This window comes from Galeopterus variegatus, unplaced genomic scaffold (assembly GCF_000696425.1).
Source record: "Galeopterus variegatus unplaced genomic scaffold, G_variegatus-3.0.2 Scaffold577, whole genome shotgun sequence".
Lineage (NCBI taxonomy): Eukaryota > Metazoa > Chordata > Mammalia > Dermoptera > Cynocephalidae > Galeopterus > Galeopterus variegatus.
Window position 1 is genome coordinate 527,393 of NW_007726688.1, and position 16,521 is coordinate 543,913.

The 16,521-nt window shown below is 31.9% G+C and overlaps 1 protein-coding gene across 2 annotated transcripts in view; it reads right to left on the minus strand.

Annotated features, from left to right (window-relative positions):
• Nucleotides 1-16,521, minus strand: part of ABCD2 (ATP-binding cassette, sub-family D (ALD), member 2) — a 51,089-nt gene that overhangs the window by 28,176 nt on the left and 6,392 nt on the right. Inside the window, exons 3-6 of one of the 2 annotated variants that reach the window (XM_008570173.1) lie at nucleotides 10,690-10,805; nucleotides 7,693-7,861; nucleotides 6,831-6,925; nucleotides 3,708-3,853 (exon numbers count right to left, since the gene is read on the minus strand). In XM_008570173.1, coding sequence (XP_008568395.1) covers nucleotides 3,708-3,853; nucleotides 6,831-6,925; nucleotides 7,693-7,861; nucleotides 10,690-10,805 — 526 coding nt within the window. Of the gene's footprint in view, nucleotides 1-3,707; nucleotides 3,854-6,830; nucleotides 6,926-7,692; nucleotides 7,862-10,689; nucleotides 10,812-16,521 lie in introns of both variants that reach the window. The other variant, XM_008570172.1, reaches the window with a different exon arrangement.

Consider the following 16,521-nt stretch of genomic DNA (forward strand, 5'->3'; position numbering starts at 1 on the left):
AAAAAAAAAAAAAAAAAAAAAAAAAAAAAAAAAAAAGAAGAGCATGGTTCTGTCCTGAGATATTTCTGCCAAGGAATGGTAGTGAGCTCAGGAGCATTGGGAACAGAATTACATGGTGGGTTGGTACCCAATGGAGACTGTTGCTGAGGAGAGCTATAATGTGATGTACACAAATGATCCTCTGGAGGATTAAAAAATAATAGTATAAAGGAATGCAATATTTTGCTACCTTTTGTCAGTGAACACCTATTCTTTCTTCCCTCCCTGACTTCCTTTCCTCTCTCTTATTCTCTCTGATCCCCCAACTCCCACTAAATATTTCAATTTCTCATTTTGGTGACTTTGGGAATATTATAATATTTTCTTAGCAGGTGAACTAAATAAATAAAAAAAAGGTGGGCTATAGGGGCTTTAATGGCTGAAGACAGAAACTCACCAGGGGGTTAGTAAGCGACTAATGGGCCATAAACTAGTGCAGTTGTGAAAGCAAGACAAGGGATCATAAATCTGTCCTGAGGGGCTTGGGAAGACAGAAACTGCACCAAAAATTGAAAAAAGAAATTTAGGATCTGCATCCAAGTGGAAGACTTTTCCTGAGGGTCAGGATGGCTAATAAAGCAGGAAGCAATGTTCAATCATCATGAGTTTTCGTCACATTGTTCAGGAAATTCAGTCTCAAACAGCCTAAAAGTGCCAAAATATTTTTTTAAAAGTACTACCTGGGCAAAACTAAGCACTTTACCAAACACCATCCCATAGATCTAGAGTGGCTAATCTACATTCAGATGAAATATTTCTTTCCCAAAACTTGTCAAATGCTCCAGTAGTTACTACATGCCATCGTTCATAAAGATGGGATGAGAGGAAGCTGTTTTGAAACTAATTTATCTAGCAGAATTCTTTATTTGTATTCTTGAACTAAGGCCCAGATTTTCTTGTATCTGGTTCTCATGATTAACATTGCCAAAGTATTAGAAGACATTAACTGGGAAAACACTGGGGTGATCTCACAATTTTCTAAGAATTCAGATTTCCTAGCCTGCAAACTGAGCCAAAGCAGCATTCTTTGTGAAGATTTTATTAAAAAATAAGTGGCATAATATGGTTAATTAGAAGTTTTTTTTCTTAGTAGTTCACTTTTTCTTCTGTATACTATGTGACATTATTAGAAATTAACTTTAACAAAGCCTACTCTATTTTTCCCCATGAAAATAACAATTAATGTACATTTGCTCAATCCATAAAGAGATCCATCCTCTACCAAGAAGTCTTTAAATCACAAAAAGTGAACACAGGGAAGTTATTACAAAGTTCTGTTTTATGACTTGTGAAGTTCATATGTAAGTATCAATTCTATACTGATTTTTTTATGCTGCAAAACTACTAGTTAACTTATATTCTATTGCTACAAATTAATGCAACAAATATTAGATTATAAGATTCATTAATAAGAATATGTAAAAAATATTTAAGATTACCTACTGACATATATTTTTTCATTGAAACACAGTTGATTGTACACATCTGTGGGGTACAGAGTTGAATATCAATACCCATGTGCAATATGTGATGCTCAAATCAGGATAATTAGTATACTAAACGTTATATAATATAATGACAAATATTTTGAAATAGAGTGCAGTACAGCTTTCTTTCAAATCATTAAAATGTATAAGATTATTTTCAGGTTTACTTAAAACATCAGTTAGCAGCTTTTAGAATGTAAGAAATGAATACCATATTTAGACTCTCCTAGTTTACATATGTATTTAAATAAAATTCTATGCTTTTTGCAAGGAAAATGTTCCTATAAATCTTTCAAACATACATACATATTTTTATGTTTCTAAAAGTTATATAATCAAGGTAAAATGACTTTTAGAAGTAATTATTAAAACACATTCTTAGCCTTAAAAAAATAGACATCCTTATTTTTCTCCTTAACTGGGTTGTAGTTGATCTTTTTGCTTAGGCAACAGTAAATTTCATAGCTTGGAAGAAGTTTCCCAATGATTTGTTTGTTGCAAAATAACATAGTTAAGTTACTCTGTGGACAAAGACTGGATTTTATTCACTTTTTTATGTCCCGGAAATGTCTTATTTTGCTCAGATAAAAGATATATTCAAGAACCATACTTTTTATATTATGTATGAAATTTAAAATGGCTAAAAATATATAATTTATTGTACGTTTATTTGCATTAAGAGAATTATATAACAGAAAATTTTCCTCATGATTCTATGCCTTATAACCTAAATAAAAAATTTAAATCAGTTTACTAAACACATTAATGTCTGAAACTCAAACTTTTGGCAGTATTATTTAGCTTTTAGAATCACAAAGTTTCCCAAAGGACTTTAAAGCATACAGAGAATGAAATAATAATTCTGCTGTCACAAGACGTTGTCTATTTTGTGTTATCCATGACACTGCTCGCCTCCAACATTTTCAGCCAATGCAGTTCTTCATCCTCCTATACTCCAGGTAGCGTCCTACCACTACCATAGGTCTTTTTAAAAAAAAAATCCGCAAAATCTTATCTGCCTAACTACATATGGTCTAAAAATTAGACCAGTGGGCAGGATAGGACAAGCACTTTCTGACAAAGGAAAGGGGGGCAAAAGAGACATGCAATACACCATACTCGATGTAACCTTTATATTTGTGCTGGTACTAAACTTCCAGTCTAGTTGCTCTATTAGGTTCCACAGAACAGTCCTCTGATACAGTGGGAGAGTGGGAGTACAACATGTGATGTCTACTTAACCCAGGGTGAAGACACATGGAAAAATTACAGGGCCAGATGAGCATGAGGAGGGTCTCTTCTTCAAACTTAACCTTCTCTCATACACGATGAATATTCTAAATTCTCAAGTGTGTAACTTTGTGTTTAGATGTTTCTAAATTGCTATGAGGGACAATGGCTAAAGACTTCTTTATCTATGCATACATTATACTCATTCTTACAGTAAATCAATTTTAATTAAGGTAGTTACAAACTGTTAATCATATAGCATAATCGTAATAAAGATTTTTATAGTGGTTCTTAAATATAAATGAACAATTTTAGAATGTATGGCAGCTTGATGGAAAGATGTGTACATTAAGTACTATTTTTTCTGTGAGAAGAGATAATATGATATCTAATGCAATCTAATTATTTTTTGGAATAGCCTGCTATTCTTTGAGACTTAACATCTGCAGTCTTTGAGTATTCACTACATCTAGTCAGATGTGAAAATGAAAAGCGGTATTGTCCCGGAGACTATTATAATCAAAGCAGTAATAAAATTGGGGTGATACAGTAGTCTCCTCCTTATCTGCAGTTTCCCCTTCCTTGGTTTCAGTTGCCAGCAATCAAAAATGGTCTGAAAATATTACAGTATTTTGAGAGAGAGAGAGAGAGAGATCGATCACATTCACATAACTTTTATTATAGTATATTGTTATAACTGTACTATTTTGTTATTAGTTATTGTTGTTAATCCCTTACTGTGCCTCATTTATAAATTAAATTTTATCATAGGTATGTATGTATAGGAAAAAGCAGTGTGTATAGGGTTCAGTAGTATCTGTGGCTTCAGTCACCCACTGGGCATCTTGCAATGTACACCCTGTTTATATAAACTGAAGAGCCTGAGGAATCAAAATAATTTGAGAGCCAAAGGAAATTGTTTCTTGTGATAGTAAAAAAAAAATTACCTACCTTTGTGGAATATAGAACATATGTTGGGGAGGTGGTTTATAGAGAACTCCTTCATACACAGGCCAGAGCCCACTTAAAATTCTGAAGAGAGAACTTTTCCCACAACCATTGGGACCAGTTATCAAAAGATGCATTCCTTCTTGTACCTAAAGTAAGAAATAAAATTACAAACTGCAACATTTAAAAATGATTTCTTTTGGCAGCATTTTAAAACTGATTTATTTTTTAAATGCTTTCGAACACATGATTAGTTAGGAATGGGCAAGAAATCAAATAAAAATATATCAGTGTTGAGAACCTCAACTTTGGCTTTTGTCTATTCTCTGAAGCTAACAGCATCATAAAGTAATTCAATTCCAAAGAAAATGAATGTCTAGAAATGAGCACTGGCTTTTCAAAATTTTAATTGAGGTCTTGTTATCAGATATTACACCCATATGGAGAAATACAACTGCATGGGAAATAATACAAACTATAAAAATTTAAATTAAAATATAGTAAATTTTATTTTATTTGCATTAATATTTGATTAAATTTATACTGAATTCAAGTACAACTGAAAGTCAGTTGGAGTTAATAGCTGCAAAGCACAGTTATCCAAAGAGCCAGCTGGGTTGTTTAATTTTGTACTTCAGCAGTCTCAAATGCTACAGAAATCACAAAAGCCCATAATCAGAGACAGAAGATGATTCTAATTCTGCTTTATTCACAGATGGAGAAAATATGTTTACTAAATCAAGACAGAGGAAAGCCAGTGTAATTTAGTCTCATGTCTAGGGATGAATTAAAACACACAGATATATAGAATATTATCTATAATATATGAGAGAATATTCTATACATAATATTCATCAATAAAACAAAGGTTATTTGTTATCTGTTGGATACTTTTCTTTATTTTCTATCTTATTTCTCATTTAAACTAAGATTTAAATTTCATGATTCTCTTTCCACTCAAAAGGATGGAGAAGTTGTCTTATTATGGTATATACATGTAGTTTTTTGGAGACTGGCTGGTATGGGGATCCAAACCTTTGACCTTGGTTTTATAACACTGTACTCCAACCAACTGAGCTAACCAGCCAGCCCTTTATGATGGCATTTAAAAGGCATTGTGAAGAACAAGGAATAGAAACACCATTTAAAATTTTGATTTACTTCTAAGAACAAATAATATTTTATAATCAGTGATACAAAAAATCAATATAATATGAAACTATGAGAGGCAGAAATTTACAGGATGTCTGTAGATGTAGCTTTGTATAGAATGGATACAAATATCCAAGTATCAATGATGCAGAATACGTCATACTGAAAACTCTAAGATGAAAGAGCATTACATTGTTAGCATACTGAGAAAATCCGGGGAAGAGCCCAGAAAAAATCAACTTTGTGATTTGCTTATGTTCTTTCACTAGCGAGTTGATTAAGGAAGCTTAATTTTGTAGAAACATAAACACTTTCCAAATGATTTTTTAAAGGTATATGCCATGATGAAAAGCATAGCTACAAAATATTTCAATAGGGTCATTCTCTATTAGGAATTCTCAGAAATTTAAAACATTTTGAGTGGCAATTAAATACTTTTCTACATTCATACTAGTTTTTCTCAGTATAAGTTCTCATATTTAATAAACAGTGAGTGTGAGGCAAAAAAAACTTTCACAATTATTGACTTTCCTTCTGTAAATGATTTTTTTTTAAATTCTGAAGGCCAAGAAAAGTATGAGAATATTTTCCTCTAGAAACTTATTTTTCAATCAGAAGAAACAGAACTTTCTATCGTATTTTAGGGACCTGAGAATTTAAATATAACTCTTTGTCTGAGTAAGAAATAAATTGTCCAAAAAGCATACTATAATAATGTATATTTCTGTAGAACTTCAAAATTTATAAGATCCTTTCACTTGATTAAGTATTTTTAGTTCATTTTATATATGAGAAACTGAGCTCTGAATTTTTCCACAGAGCATGATATGTCCACAATAATGTTGTTAGTAGGTAGCAGAATTCAAGACTCTTATTCTATTTATCTAATAAATGGAATAACAAGAATTGATATCATAAAACCTAACATAACAAAAAAAACTATACAAATGTCAAATTATAAATTGCTAAACTATTAATAATTAATTAAATATTCCATATTGCCATGAGTAACTAACTGGTACTCTTGGTCAGATCCTAATCATTAAACCACCCTGTGCATTGGTCAAAAGTGTAAAAATAAAGCCTAACCAAATTGTAGTTAAAACACAAGTTTCTCTTAAATTTATTAACACAGGATTTTCCTCTATTCAATGCTCTCATCCTCTCCTTTTGACTTCCAGCAAATACATCTTTAATAACTAAACCTTGACTAAGTTTCGTACTAAATTATTAGCACATATGTTGTCATCTTTGTAATTCTGTTATCGAATTCAATCATGTCTTTGTTTGAACTAAGCCCAATTGCATTCATTACAGTCACTAATGCTCATCAGTAAATTATTTTGCACTTGAATTCCAAAATGTATGTTTGAATTTTATCATACTTTAAATCAAGGACTCAGGTTTATTAGATATTTTTACATCTTAGTTTTTATAACCAAGACATAGGATATTAAATAACAAATTATTTTCAACAAAATTAAAAACTAAATTTCTATTCATGAATCTTCTGATTATTTTCCTAATAGTAAGCATGATTATTTAAAACAGAAAACAAAGTTAGAGAATGCGTATTAATAGAATTAAACTTACTGATGACCTCTACCCTCATATTTAAGTAAATATATTGTATTTTTTTTTAGTAATTCCTATAAGGAAAAATATTAAAATTTATTTGCAGATACTTATTTCTGAGGAGATTTCCTATTCTCAGAAGTTATCTTGGATAGGCTCTCAATGCACCGTAATTTTGATTTTCAACCTGGCAATAAAGCAGTAGATATAAAATTTCTCTTTTCTCTCTGCTTTCTGAAGAAGTAACTGCTTCTGTAATTGAGCCACTGTGCATACCTTTCTTGATTTCCCCTCCTTTCCATATGTTCCTCCAAGTATTTAACATAAGGTACATGAATTCTGAGTTGTTTTGTATTAGTGTGATGGCAACAATCAGAAGATTCTTGAATATCATCTTACTTTGAAGTTTAGCCTGGAAGCCACAACTTCTCCAGCTGGTGTAATTATGGGAACATTTTCACAAATAATTCCATGATCCACATCAATAACTTTTCCTGTATTTAAGAAATAGTTTAAGTTACGAAAGCTATCACGTGTTATGTCCATTAAATAACCTAAAGTTTAATGCAGTATAGAAGATAAATTCAGATATAAAGATAATTCACAGAACTAAGTCATAGAAACAAATGTAAAATAGATATCCATATTTGAAGCAAAGTTTAATGTAAATATATATACTTTGACACATCTATTTGGAAAATCTTTCTGAGGAACATTATTTTACAATAATCTAATATCAACATTATTACAATAGCAAAGCTAAACTTAATCTGATATAACCCAGCCATACTTTTTACAACTACTCTATTTCCCTAAATTAATTTACCTTTTTTTAAAGAAAAAACACAGTACTGCAAAAAGAGAATTAAGACCTGGAATAATACAATTTTTAAAAATATTTTAACCAAACTTAAGTTTAGAAACACAGGATAATTAAAAACGATATGACATCAGCTCTAATTCTATTTGTTAGTTGAATTTTAAAAGCAAACAATTCATTCCACCATATGTTCAGTTTACAAAATAATTCTGGAAATTTTTTCCTAAATAAAAGTAGCATAACATTGTTTTCTAATAGTAATGTTAGTCACCACCTTTCGAACTGCAGTACTAATTTTAGGAGTAGCTGTCGAAGTAATGTTGGTTATCTAAATGTTGTTGCCTTGTAACTATTAAAAGCTATCTTCTAAAAAACTTTGGTTTTGTTGATGAAATAAACACTTAAATAAAGGAAAAATATAAAAACACTTGAGTTTAATACCTCTGATTGCCAATGTGTCACTGAGAGGTAATTCTACATTAGCTCCATTCTTGCTAAGGTTTTCAGACTCTTGAATGACAGCAGTTCGCTTATAAATGCCTCTTCTTACTTCATCAAAGACCCAAAACATATTGTATACTCGGGCAGTATAGCCTGCTAATTCAGTGATCTAAAATCAACAAAGAGATAAAATAGAACCAATATGCCCAAGACAGACTTTTAAATAAATATGTAATCATGTAACCTTGATTTAATGTTAAAGAGCCTATTCTATTATACATAAGAAATAGCTAATACATCTGATAGATAAAACAAATGACAGTAAAAAAGCTCACCAAGGGAGAAATATAACAAGATGTCAATGTAAGTTTGATCGCAATTGTAAATACATAAAAATTATTCATTCAAGTCAAGGTTCAAAATGAAATGTATAGATTTCAGAATATTAGTGATGCTTAAGGATCTTTCAGTAAAATTTCTAATTTGGCCCCTATTTACATGATGAATTTCATTTCCAGAAAATTAGAAATTCTGTGAAAAGCTTAAGGTTATTCAGTGAAATTATGATCCTTTATCTTTAGTATCTCTTCTCTAATTAAAATAGAAGATTTTAAATAGAAGAAAAGTACCTTTTTTCCTTATTATGAAATGAATGTTTCTTAGCCAACCTGTCAAAATTCCTATATTTGGCCAGAGAAAATACCCACGTTAGAGGATACCAACATTGAGAACAAGCTCAGTAAAAAGCTTCAAATCCTTTGCAGTATGAATCTCACAATCCAGCTTCTTTTCAAGCCAAACATGATTTATATGCCCAAAGAAAAACATTACATATATTATTTTTTCTAGATAAGATTATAAGATGAGATAAATCTCTGCATTAGTCCACAAGGCTCAACAGAATGGTGCCTTGCTCCCATTCTGCCAGCTGTCCAATTTGGGTTAATCTCCTGCAGTTTTTCTATTAACAGAACACCTCGTTATCAAGGTACTGTGAAAGGTGACTCACCACCTATCAAGATCATATTTCTCAGTAAAAAGGGAAGCACAAAAACTAGGAAACTGGTACCACTAAACAAGGCATGCCACTAATAAATGCTTCTTAAGCAATAAATTGCAGAATAAAACAATGCTGACATTTGTGTACGATTTTTGTTACTGCTTAAGTTTTGCAGTAGGTATTATTGTTAAAAAACCTATCACTTGTCTCTACTGATGAGAGGTCTGTAATTACACTAGTACGGCATTTCTATATGTTAATGTTATGGTTATTTAAAGGATAATTTCTCAAATGGTATCTAGAAGAATCTTTTGAGTTCCCAAGTAGAGGGAAAATAAAAAAGCTAAGGATTAACAAAATGTGGATTCAAAAGAAACCTGGGCAAATATAAATATTTGCATAGAAAAAAAATTTCAAAACCAAAAGTAGAGGTCAGTTCAAGAAAGGCAGGAGGCAATAAATTAGTGGACAGGGATGGAGGATGGAGTGGGTAAGGGTGTCTGAAAAAAAATGAAGAATGTGCCTGTGGATGAATTTCTTTAGGACACAGGATAGGGGATTTGCCCTAAAACTGTAAAATGGAAGCCTGATCCTTGTGGAGCTGGCAGAGAAAGCATGGTGCCTTTTATGTGCTGTCATAGCAGAGAAAGACTTTCTGGAAGTGAACATTCTATGATTCAAAGCAAATCCAGGCAAAGTAAAGCAAAATGCAGTTATTTCCTGAGTTGGAGACAACCTAGAAAAACGAATTAGTATTCTTTCTGTGGCTTTGATAGCAGAGTATTTTAAAGTGAGACGAACAAAATTTTGATTGGTCATTTAATTTTAAGTAACTTATTACATCAAAAGACTGTATCCGCAGATTATCAAAATCACTATTTAAAAAAAATTTTTTTTTTAAGTTGAGTTGTTTTGGTATGTGGCTCCGAATAACTGGTTTTACTTCATAAAACAAAAGAAAACAAAAAAACCCAATTCAATAAATCAGTTGTTAGAAGCTGAAAAGTTCTAACAGCAAATTACAAAATTTATAACTCCTTTAAATAGTTTATTAAAGGTTGATTTAGTAGGCAGCTAAATTTTTAATGATGCTTTAGCAATTAATATTGATATGAAAGCCACAAGAATAATTAATTGTGAAAATTACTGTTCCTGGGAATATTATGTAATATTTAAATTGAATAAAGTGATTTTAATCTTAATCCTGTGTTATCTGCAGATCTTATTACCATTCTCTTACCAAATGTTTATTAATCACATACAATATTCCACGTATTGAAATGAATATTACGAATGTAAAGATGAGAAAGATAGTCCCTGTTTTCAAGGAGTTCAGGGTCTGATGTAGGAGGTGACACTTATAATGTGGTAAAGCACCAGATGACACAGAGATGAGCACAGAAAAGGAAGACCTATCTCTACAGGAAAGGCAGGAAGAAGGTGGAATTGAGAGAAGGTTTAATATGTTGTTGGTGAGGTTTCATAATGGAGGATGAATAAAAGTTTACAAGATGTACAAGTAATATTATTAGCTAACATTTATAGAGTGCTTAATATGTACTGTTTCTAGTATTCTTCATGTATTGACTTGCAATAACCCTACAAAGTCAGCATTATTCTCATCTTACAGATGAGGAAACAGAAACACAAATGAGTTAAGGAACTAGACCAAGATCACATAATCTGCAAGTATTGGAGCAAGAATGTAAATCTAGGCACTCTGGCTCCAGAGTCCACATCTAAGGGAATTTTTCTAGATTTAAAAACAAATATGTCATACTATAGATGGAAAGAGAGGAGAAACACTTGATAGTGCAAAAAGTAAAAGGTATTAGCAGCATTAGACTTGGGAGTTGCCCTTAATCTTGATTAAACTTTGCAATTTTTGACAGAGAAAAGGTATGGTTCCAAAATACTAAGTACATTGAGTAATTTACACTTTGCTTGATTTTCATATATCTTATTTTAATTGAATTGACAACAAAAAATGCAAGTACCTCTTTGTATGAAGACATGATCCTTTCAATAGCATCAGCTCCAGAGGCCAATAAATTCCGAGCAGTGGTAAAGGCTTCTGTCCGTTCACTAACCATAGCTTGTTTTTGGCCATCTTCTAGATCTAAAAGCAAATTACAAAACTATCACGTTTTTCAAGTAACTAAATGTTTTATTTTATACAAACTAAATTGTGGCTAAAACAACGACATGTTAATTTTTCATTAGTATCAGCAATTTCCTAGAAATATAATAAATTATTGAAATACAGCATTTTTACCAGATTTCATTTAAAGTTTCATTTTGTTATATTATTTTTCTAGAGGAGTTAGGACAACTAAATTTTTAGAAATTAAGACTATTTTCATTTAGCATTCTTTCAAACCTTTCTATATCCAACTCCCTGCCCTCAGGAGGCAGCAATAAAATACTACTGAGCAATCAACTATTACTGATCTGGTCAATAAATACTACTAACTTGAATATAAGTTAGAGGACCTCATAATCTAGCCTCTGTCTAACTTTCTCAACCATCATCTCAACCTGTAGTCCAGCTGTACCTCAAACATGCCATACTCTGTTAATCTTTGGTATTTGCTTATGTGATTTCCGCTGACTTAAATATATTTCTCTTCCTTTTTTTTGCCTAGGTCTTTTTCTTTCTTCAAGAGTTAATTCTTTAGTACAGGTTTTCGTGAAAATCCTTGTCTGTCTCTTCCAATGGACTGTAATTTCCTTGAGGGTCAAGACCATGTTTTATTTTTTATTTCTAGTATTTAGCATGGTGTCTACCATATAGTATTCCTTAATGTGTACTGGAAGGATGGATGAGTGGATGGATCAATGGATGGATGAACATCCTAAATTACTGTCAATGCAGAATTATGCTTAAGAGTTAGGAGTCAGACTAGATTAAATCCATGTTTTGCTACTTATGGGCAAACAGTAAGGTAAGTAGGGCAATACACTTGTCCACTCTTCACCTGTTTTCTCATCTGTAAAATGAGGGAAATAAAAGTATTATCTCAAACAACCCTATCACTTTGGATTATAAGGGTTAAAGGTGAAAAAACAAATGAAGTGTTAGGCCAATTCATGGCCCACAGTAAGTGCTCTAAATGTCAGCTGTTATTATTTTCTCTAGTTATTATTGCTATAGAAAATCTACTCAATTTTAGTCTTATTCTTCAAAATTATTTTCTCTGAGTTGTTATTTCAATCTTTCCATCAATTTGATTGTCTACTTGGTCCTTCTATAGATTATCTCCAAAATTTCAAATTAGACATTATAAATTAATGAAGAAATGAGCAATGATATAGACAGCCATAAGCCCATTTTGATATTTATTTCTCTCATTTATGTCAAAGGTTTTTTTCCCCATATAAATGACATTATATAACTTGTACCCTGCTATAATTACCAGATATTTTTACCTTTACTTGCTTATAGACAGCTCAGCTAATTTTGAAAGGGATCCATGCATAATATGAGGTAAAATTTACCCAGCAGATATTTACTGAACACCTAGATGTGCAAGAAATTAGGGAAGCTAATGTATGATACACAGGGATAAATGTGATTTTCAGATTCTTTCCTGAGGGAGCTTACAGCTTGGTAAGAGAGGGAAGACAAGTTCCTAAACAACTATGCAGAGCAGCCTATGATGAGAGTTAATGTAAGGTGTTTGGAGGTGGCAAAAATTATTTCTTACTGCAAGAGACAGGGAATGCATCATGGAGGACTAGACTTTGAGTGAGGCCTTGAAGACCACATATAATTTTAACAGATCACATGTACAGCATAAAGAATGACACAGAGAAGGGAAATTTCAAGAAATGCTAATTGAATGATATACAGTCTGGTCAGGTCACAGTATGGGTTATGTCAGGCATACATTTCACTTTGTATCAGAATCACCATGAGTTCATGGAGATCTTTCACCATAGTCCAATATGACTCCTACTAGCTCTACTGCTAATCACTGCTCTAGAGAACTACTATTAGTTCCCATGAAGTTAGTTATTGAGGAAGGAAAAAAAAAATCAAAAAACAACGGCTGCTAAGTACTGGCATTAGCAAGGAGTGAGAGATGTGATTAGATAAATAGACTGGGAACAGAATGCAGAAATTCTTAAAGACATATTTAAATGTGTGATAAGATTTAGACAAACACCAAAAAAATAAAAAAGTAGTGAATTGCCATTTAGTTCAAGAACTAAGAATAGTTTTGGCTCATAGAGAATCTGGCTGACAATCTAAAATAATTATGGGATTCTATGAATTTGGGTTAAAAGGGGTTTGAATATAGCTTTTGTCGACAGCCTCTGCTAAGAAGAGAAAAACATTCGCACAGATGGACTGGTGTTTGATATGGCACAGTAATCTCCATGTTGCTTTGGTGGATTAACGCCTGTTGCGTTTTTTCACTGTGATTTTAGCAATAATATAACAAATAGCTTCCCACAGATTTTATGTGACTTTTATTCTACTGGTTGTTCTTTGGCAGGTACTGTGAGAGCAGTGCCAGTGGTATTTTGTCATGCACACAACAGCCAAATGCCTGACTTCTATGACAAAGACAGATTCCTTACTGTCAGAGATATAAATCCATGAGCTAAAATACTTATCAGTTTTTACCCTAAGTCAATACATTTTATTTTTCTTACCAAATATTTTAACTATTTTGTCAAAAGTTCTTCATTTAATGATTCAATATTTAACATTATATCTGCTTATTTTACTGCTACTTTTGAGCTCTGATAGTAATAAGTACGTATTAAAAATTGATCACAGCTTTTGCTATTTCACTGAAAAGATGAGAAAGGATTTTAAAAGCAAGATCATGTCATTATACATTTGTTAGGACCCCTAGAACTATACAGCCTAAATAGTGAAGCCTAATTTAAATTATGAACTTTAGTTAATAATGTATAAATATCGGCTCATCAGTTGTAATAAATGTTCCACACCAATACAAGATGTAAATAATAGGGAAATCTATTGAGGGGAGAGGATGTTTGGGAGCTCTGCACTTTCTAATCAATTTTTTTTTTGTAAACCAAAACTGTTCTAAAGAAATAAAGTATAATAAAATTAAAAAGTAAAGTTTTTCTTCTGTACTTTTAAAAATATATAATGTGAGTCACACCATATACATACATCAATTCTAAATGGACTGAAGATCTAAATGTGAAATAAAAAGCAATGAAATTTCTAGAAGATAAAATAGAATATCTTTATGACCTTGGAGTAGGCAAATATTTCTTAAATAGGACATAAAACCACTAACCACAAAGAAAGCTATTCATAAATTGGACTATATCAAAATTATAAACTTCTTTAAACAACATTAAGAATGAAAAGGCAAGACATAGAATGGGAAAAGATATTTGACATTATATGTGTGTGTGTGTGGTATGCAGATATATACATATCTGACAAAAGAATCATTACACAATACATAAGAACTCAATAAGAAAAAACAGATAAGCCAATTCAAAAATGAGCAAAACACTCAAAGACACTTCATAAAAAAGGCTATCCATATGGCCAATAATCAAATTAAAGTGTTTAACTTCATTAGTCATCAGAGAAATGCAAATTAAAGCTAAGGTGAAGTACTACTTATACACTCATGAGAATGTTTTAAAGTGAAAAAGACTGACAATATCAAACACTGGCAAAGATATGGAGGAACTAGAACTTTCATACACTGCTGATGGGAGTGTAAATTAAAAGAACTTCTTTGGAAAAATGTTTTACAAAATCTGCTAAAGCCGAACACAGGCATAGCCTGTAATCTAGCAGTTCTACTCCTAGGTGAATACCCATAGAAATGTATACATGCACCAAAAGATATGTACAAAAATGTTCATAGCAGCACTATTATTAATACCCCCGGAACCAAATACAATTTAAATGTCTATCAACAACAGAATGGATAAATAAAGTACTATAGTCATACAATGGGATACTTCATAGCACTGAGAATAAGTGAATTAGGGTTATACTCAACAACATTGATGAATCTCATAAACATAATGTTGAGTGAAAGAAGCCAGTCACAAAAGTGTTCATACTATGTAATACTACTTACATAAGGTTCAAAACCCAGCACATACTAATTGATGTTGAGAGGGTCAGTATAATGATTACTTTTGCTATGGCTGAGGAGACAGGAAGGCTCATGGGGGCTTCTGGAGTGCTAATATGGCAAGATTCTGTTTCTTCTAAGTGGTGATTACATGTATGTGTTCACTTTGTGACAATTCATTAAATAGTACATTAATAATTGTGCCCCTGTTAGCATGTATGCCGTACTTTAAAAAATTATAGCCACTAATATGCATAGGTAATTAGAGCTTTAAAAGTATACCTTTGATGTGTATTAATAATTACTGCTATGTTAATTGGTCAACAGGATTGTAATTATATCCAAATTGACTCACAAGATAAAATGATATTTCAAAAGTTTGGCATTGGAATATGAGAGATAATAATGCAGCAGGAGCTATGGATATAATCTTGTTGCAGGCCCGTTTTAGGAATAAAAACATCACCGATGGTGCTAGAGCACAGGCAGGGTTTGGTTCCATTCCTAAGAGCAGTGTCTCTCAGTTGCTACTTCTGATGTGCTACTTCACACTCAACGGATCACAAACATGTGGATACTATTGGCAGTGCTAGTAGCTTAGGTGCTCTCTTACCTGCCTGCTAGGTGTCCATCATAAGGCATGACAGAAAGGACCTATAAGTAGCTTTCTGTGGCCTTAACCAGAACTGCTCTTGATATAAAGACAACAAAAGTGGCCTACTAATATTAAAAAATTGAGATTATAGCTCTCAGGTAACTATTTTCTTCACATAATTTCATTCTTTCTCTTAATACAAAGTGAAGAAAGGCATGATATCCTTTTAAAAATAATAGAAACTATAAACGATTAACTACTATAATGCTGCTTTTTCAACCATTTGGTCCTAAGATTACTTGGTCTCAAACTTACTCAGGTACCATAAAGAATAAGTTCCAATGTGACTAATATGGAGGCATCATGGTGCAGTAGAAAAAAGCAGTGCATTAGGGTTTACATAATGTCCCCCATCTTTAGTGCTTCCACTAACAATCTGTTGTGATCTTAGGCAAAACTCGGGCTCCCTACTAGATGACCTATAAGCCCCTATGTTGATGCAAAAATGGCATGTTTGCAATTTTGTAATGTGATCTTGAATATAAATATAATTCTGTCCTTATCATAAGATTTCACTTAAAGTTGTGGGTGGATGATACAGATAACTTAATATAGAACTATTTTTCTTCTATCATCCAACAAAAATGGTGCGGGTTCTTCCTCCTATCTGCATCTTCACCTCCAACTTCCTAATCACTTTCAAATCCCTTGCTCCTTTAAACAACAATAATCATGTCAGCAAACATGTTGAGCATTTCAAATTAGCCAAGCACTGATCTAAGTTTTACATATGTGATCTTCTTTAATCCTAACAATGTTGCTCTAATTCTCCCCATTTTGGAAATGAGAAAATTGAAGCACAAAAAGGTTAAATGATTTTGCCCCAGGTCACAATCTAGTAAGCAAAAGAGCCAACATCTGAACCCAGGCAATCTGACTCCAGAGCCCACAGGGTAAGAATACAGTAAATATTGATAATTGCTTTCACCTACTTGCCAAGGACTGTTTAAAAGCACATTAAGTACATTATATATAATGTCATAACAATCCTGAAAGATATATATATATATATATATATATATATATATATATATATATATATATATATATATATATATATATATATATATATATTTATATATATA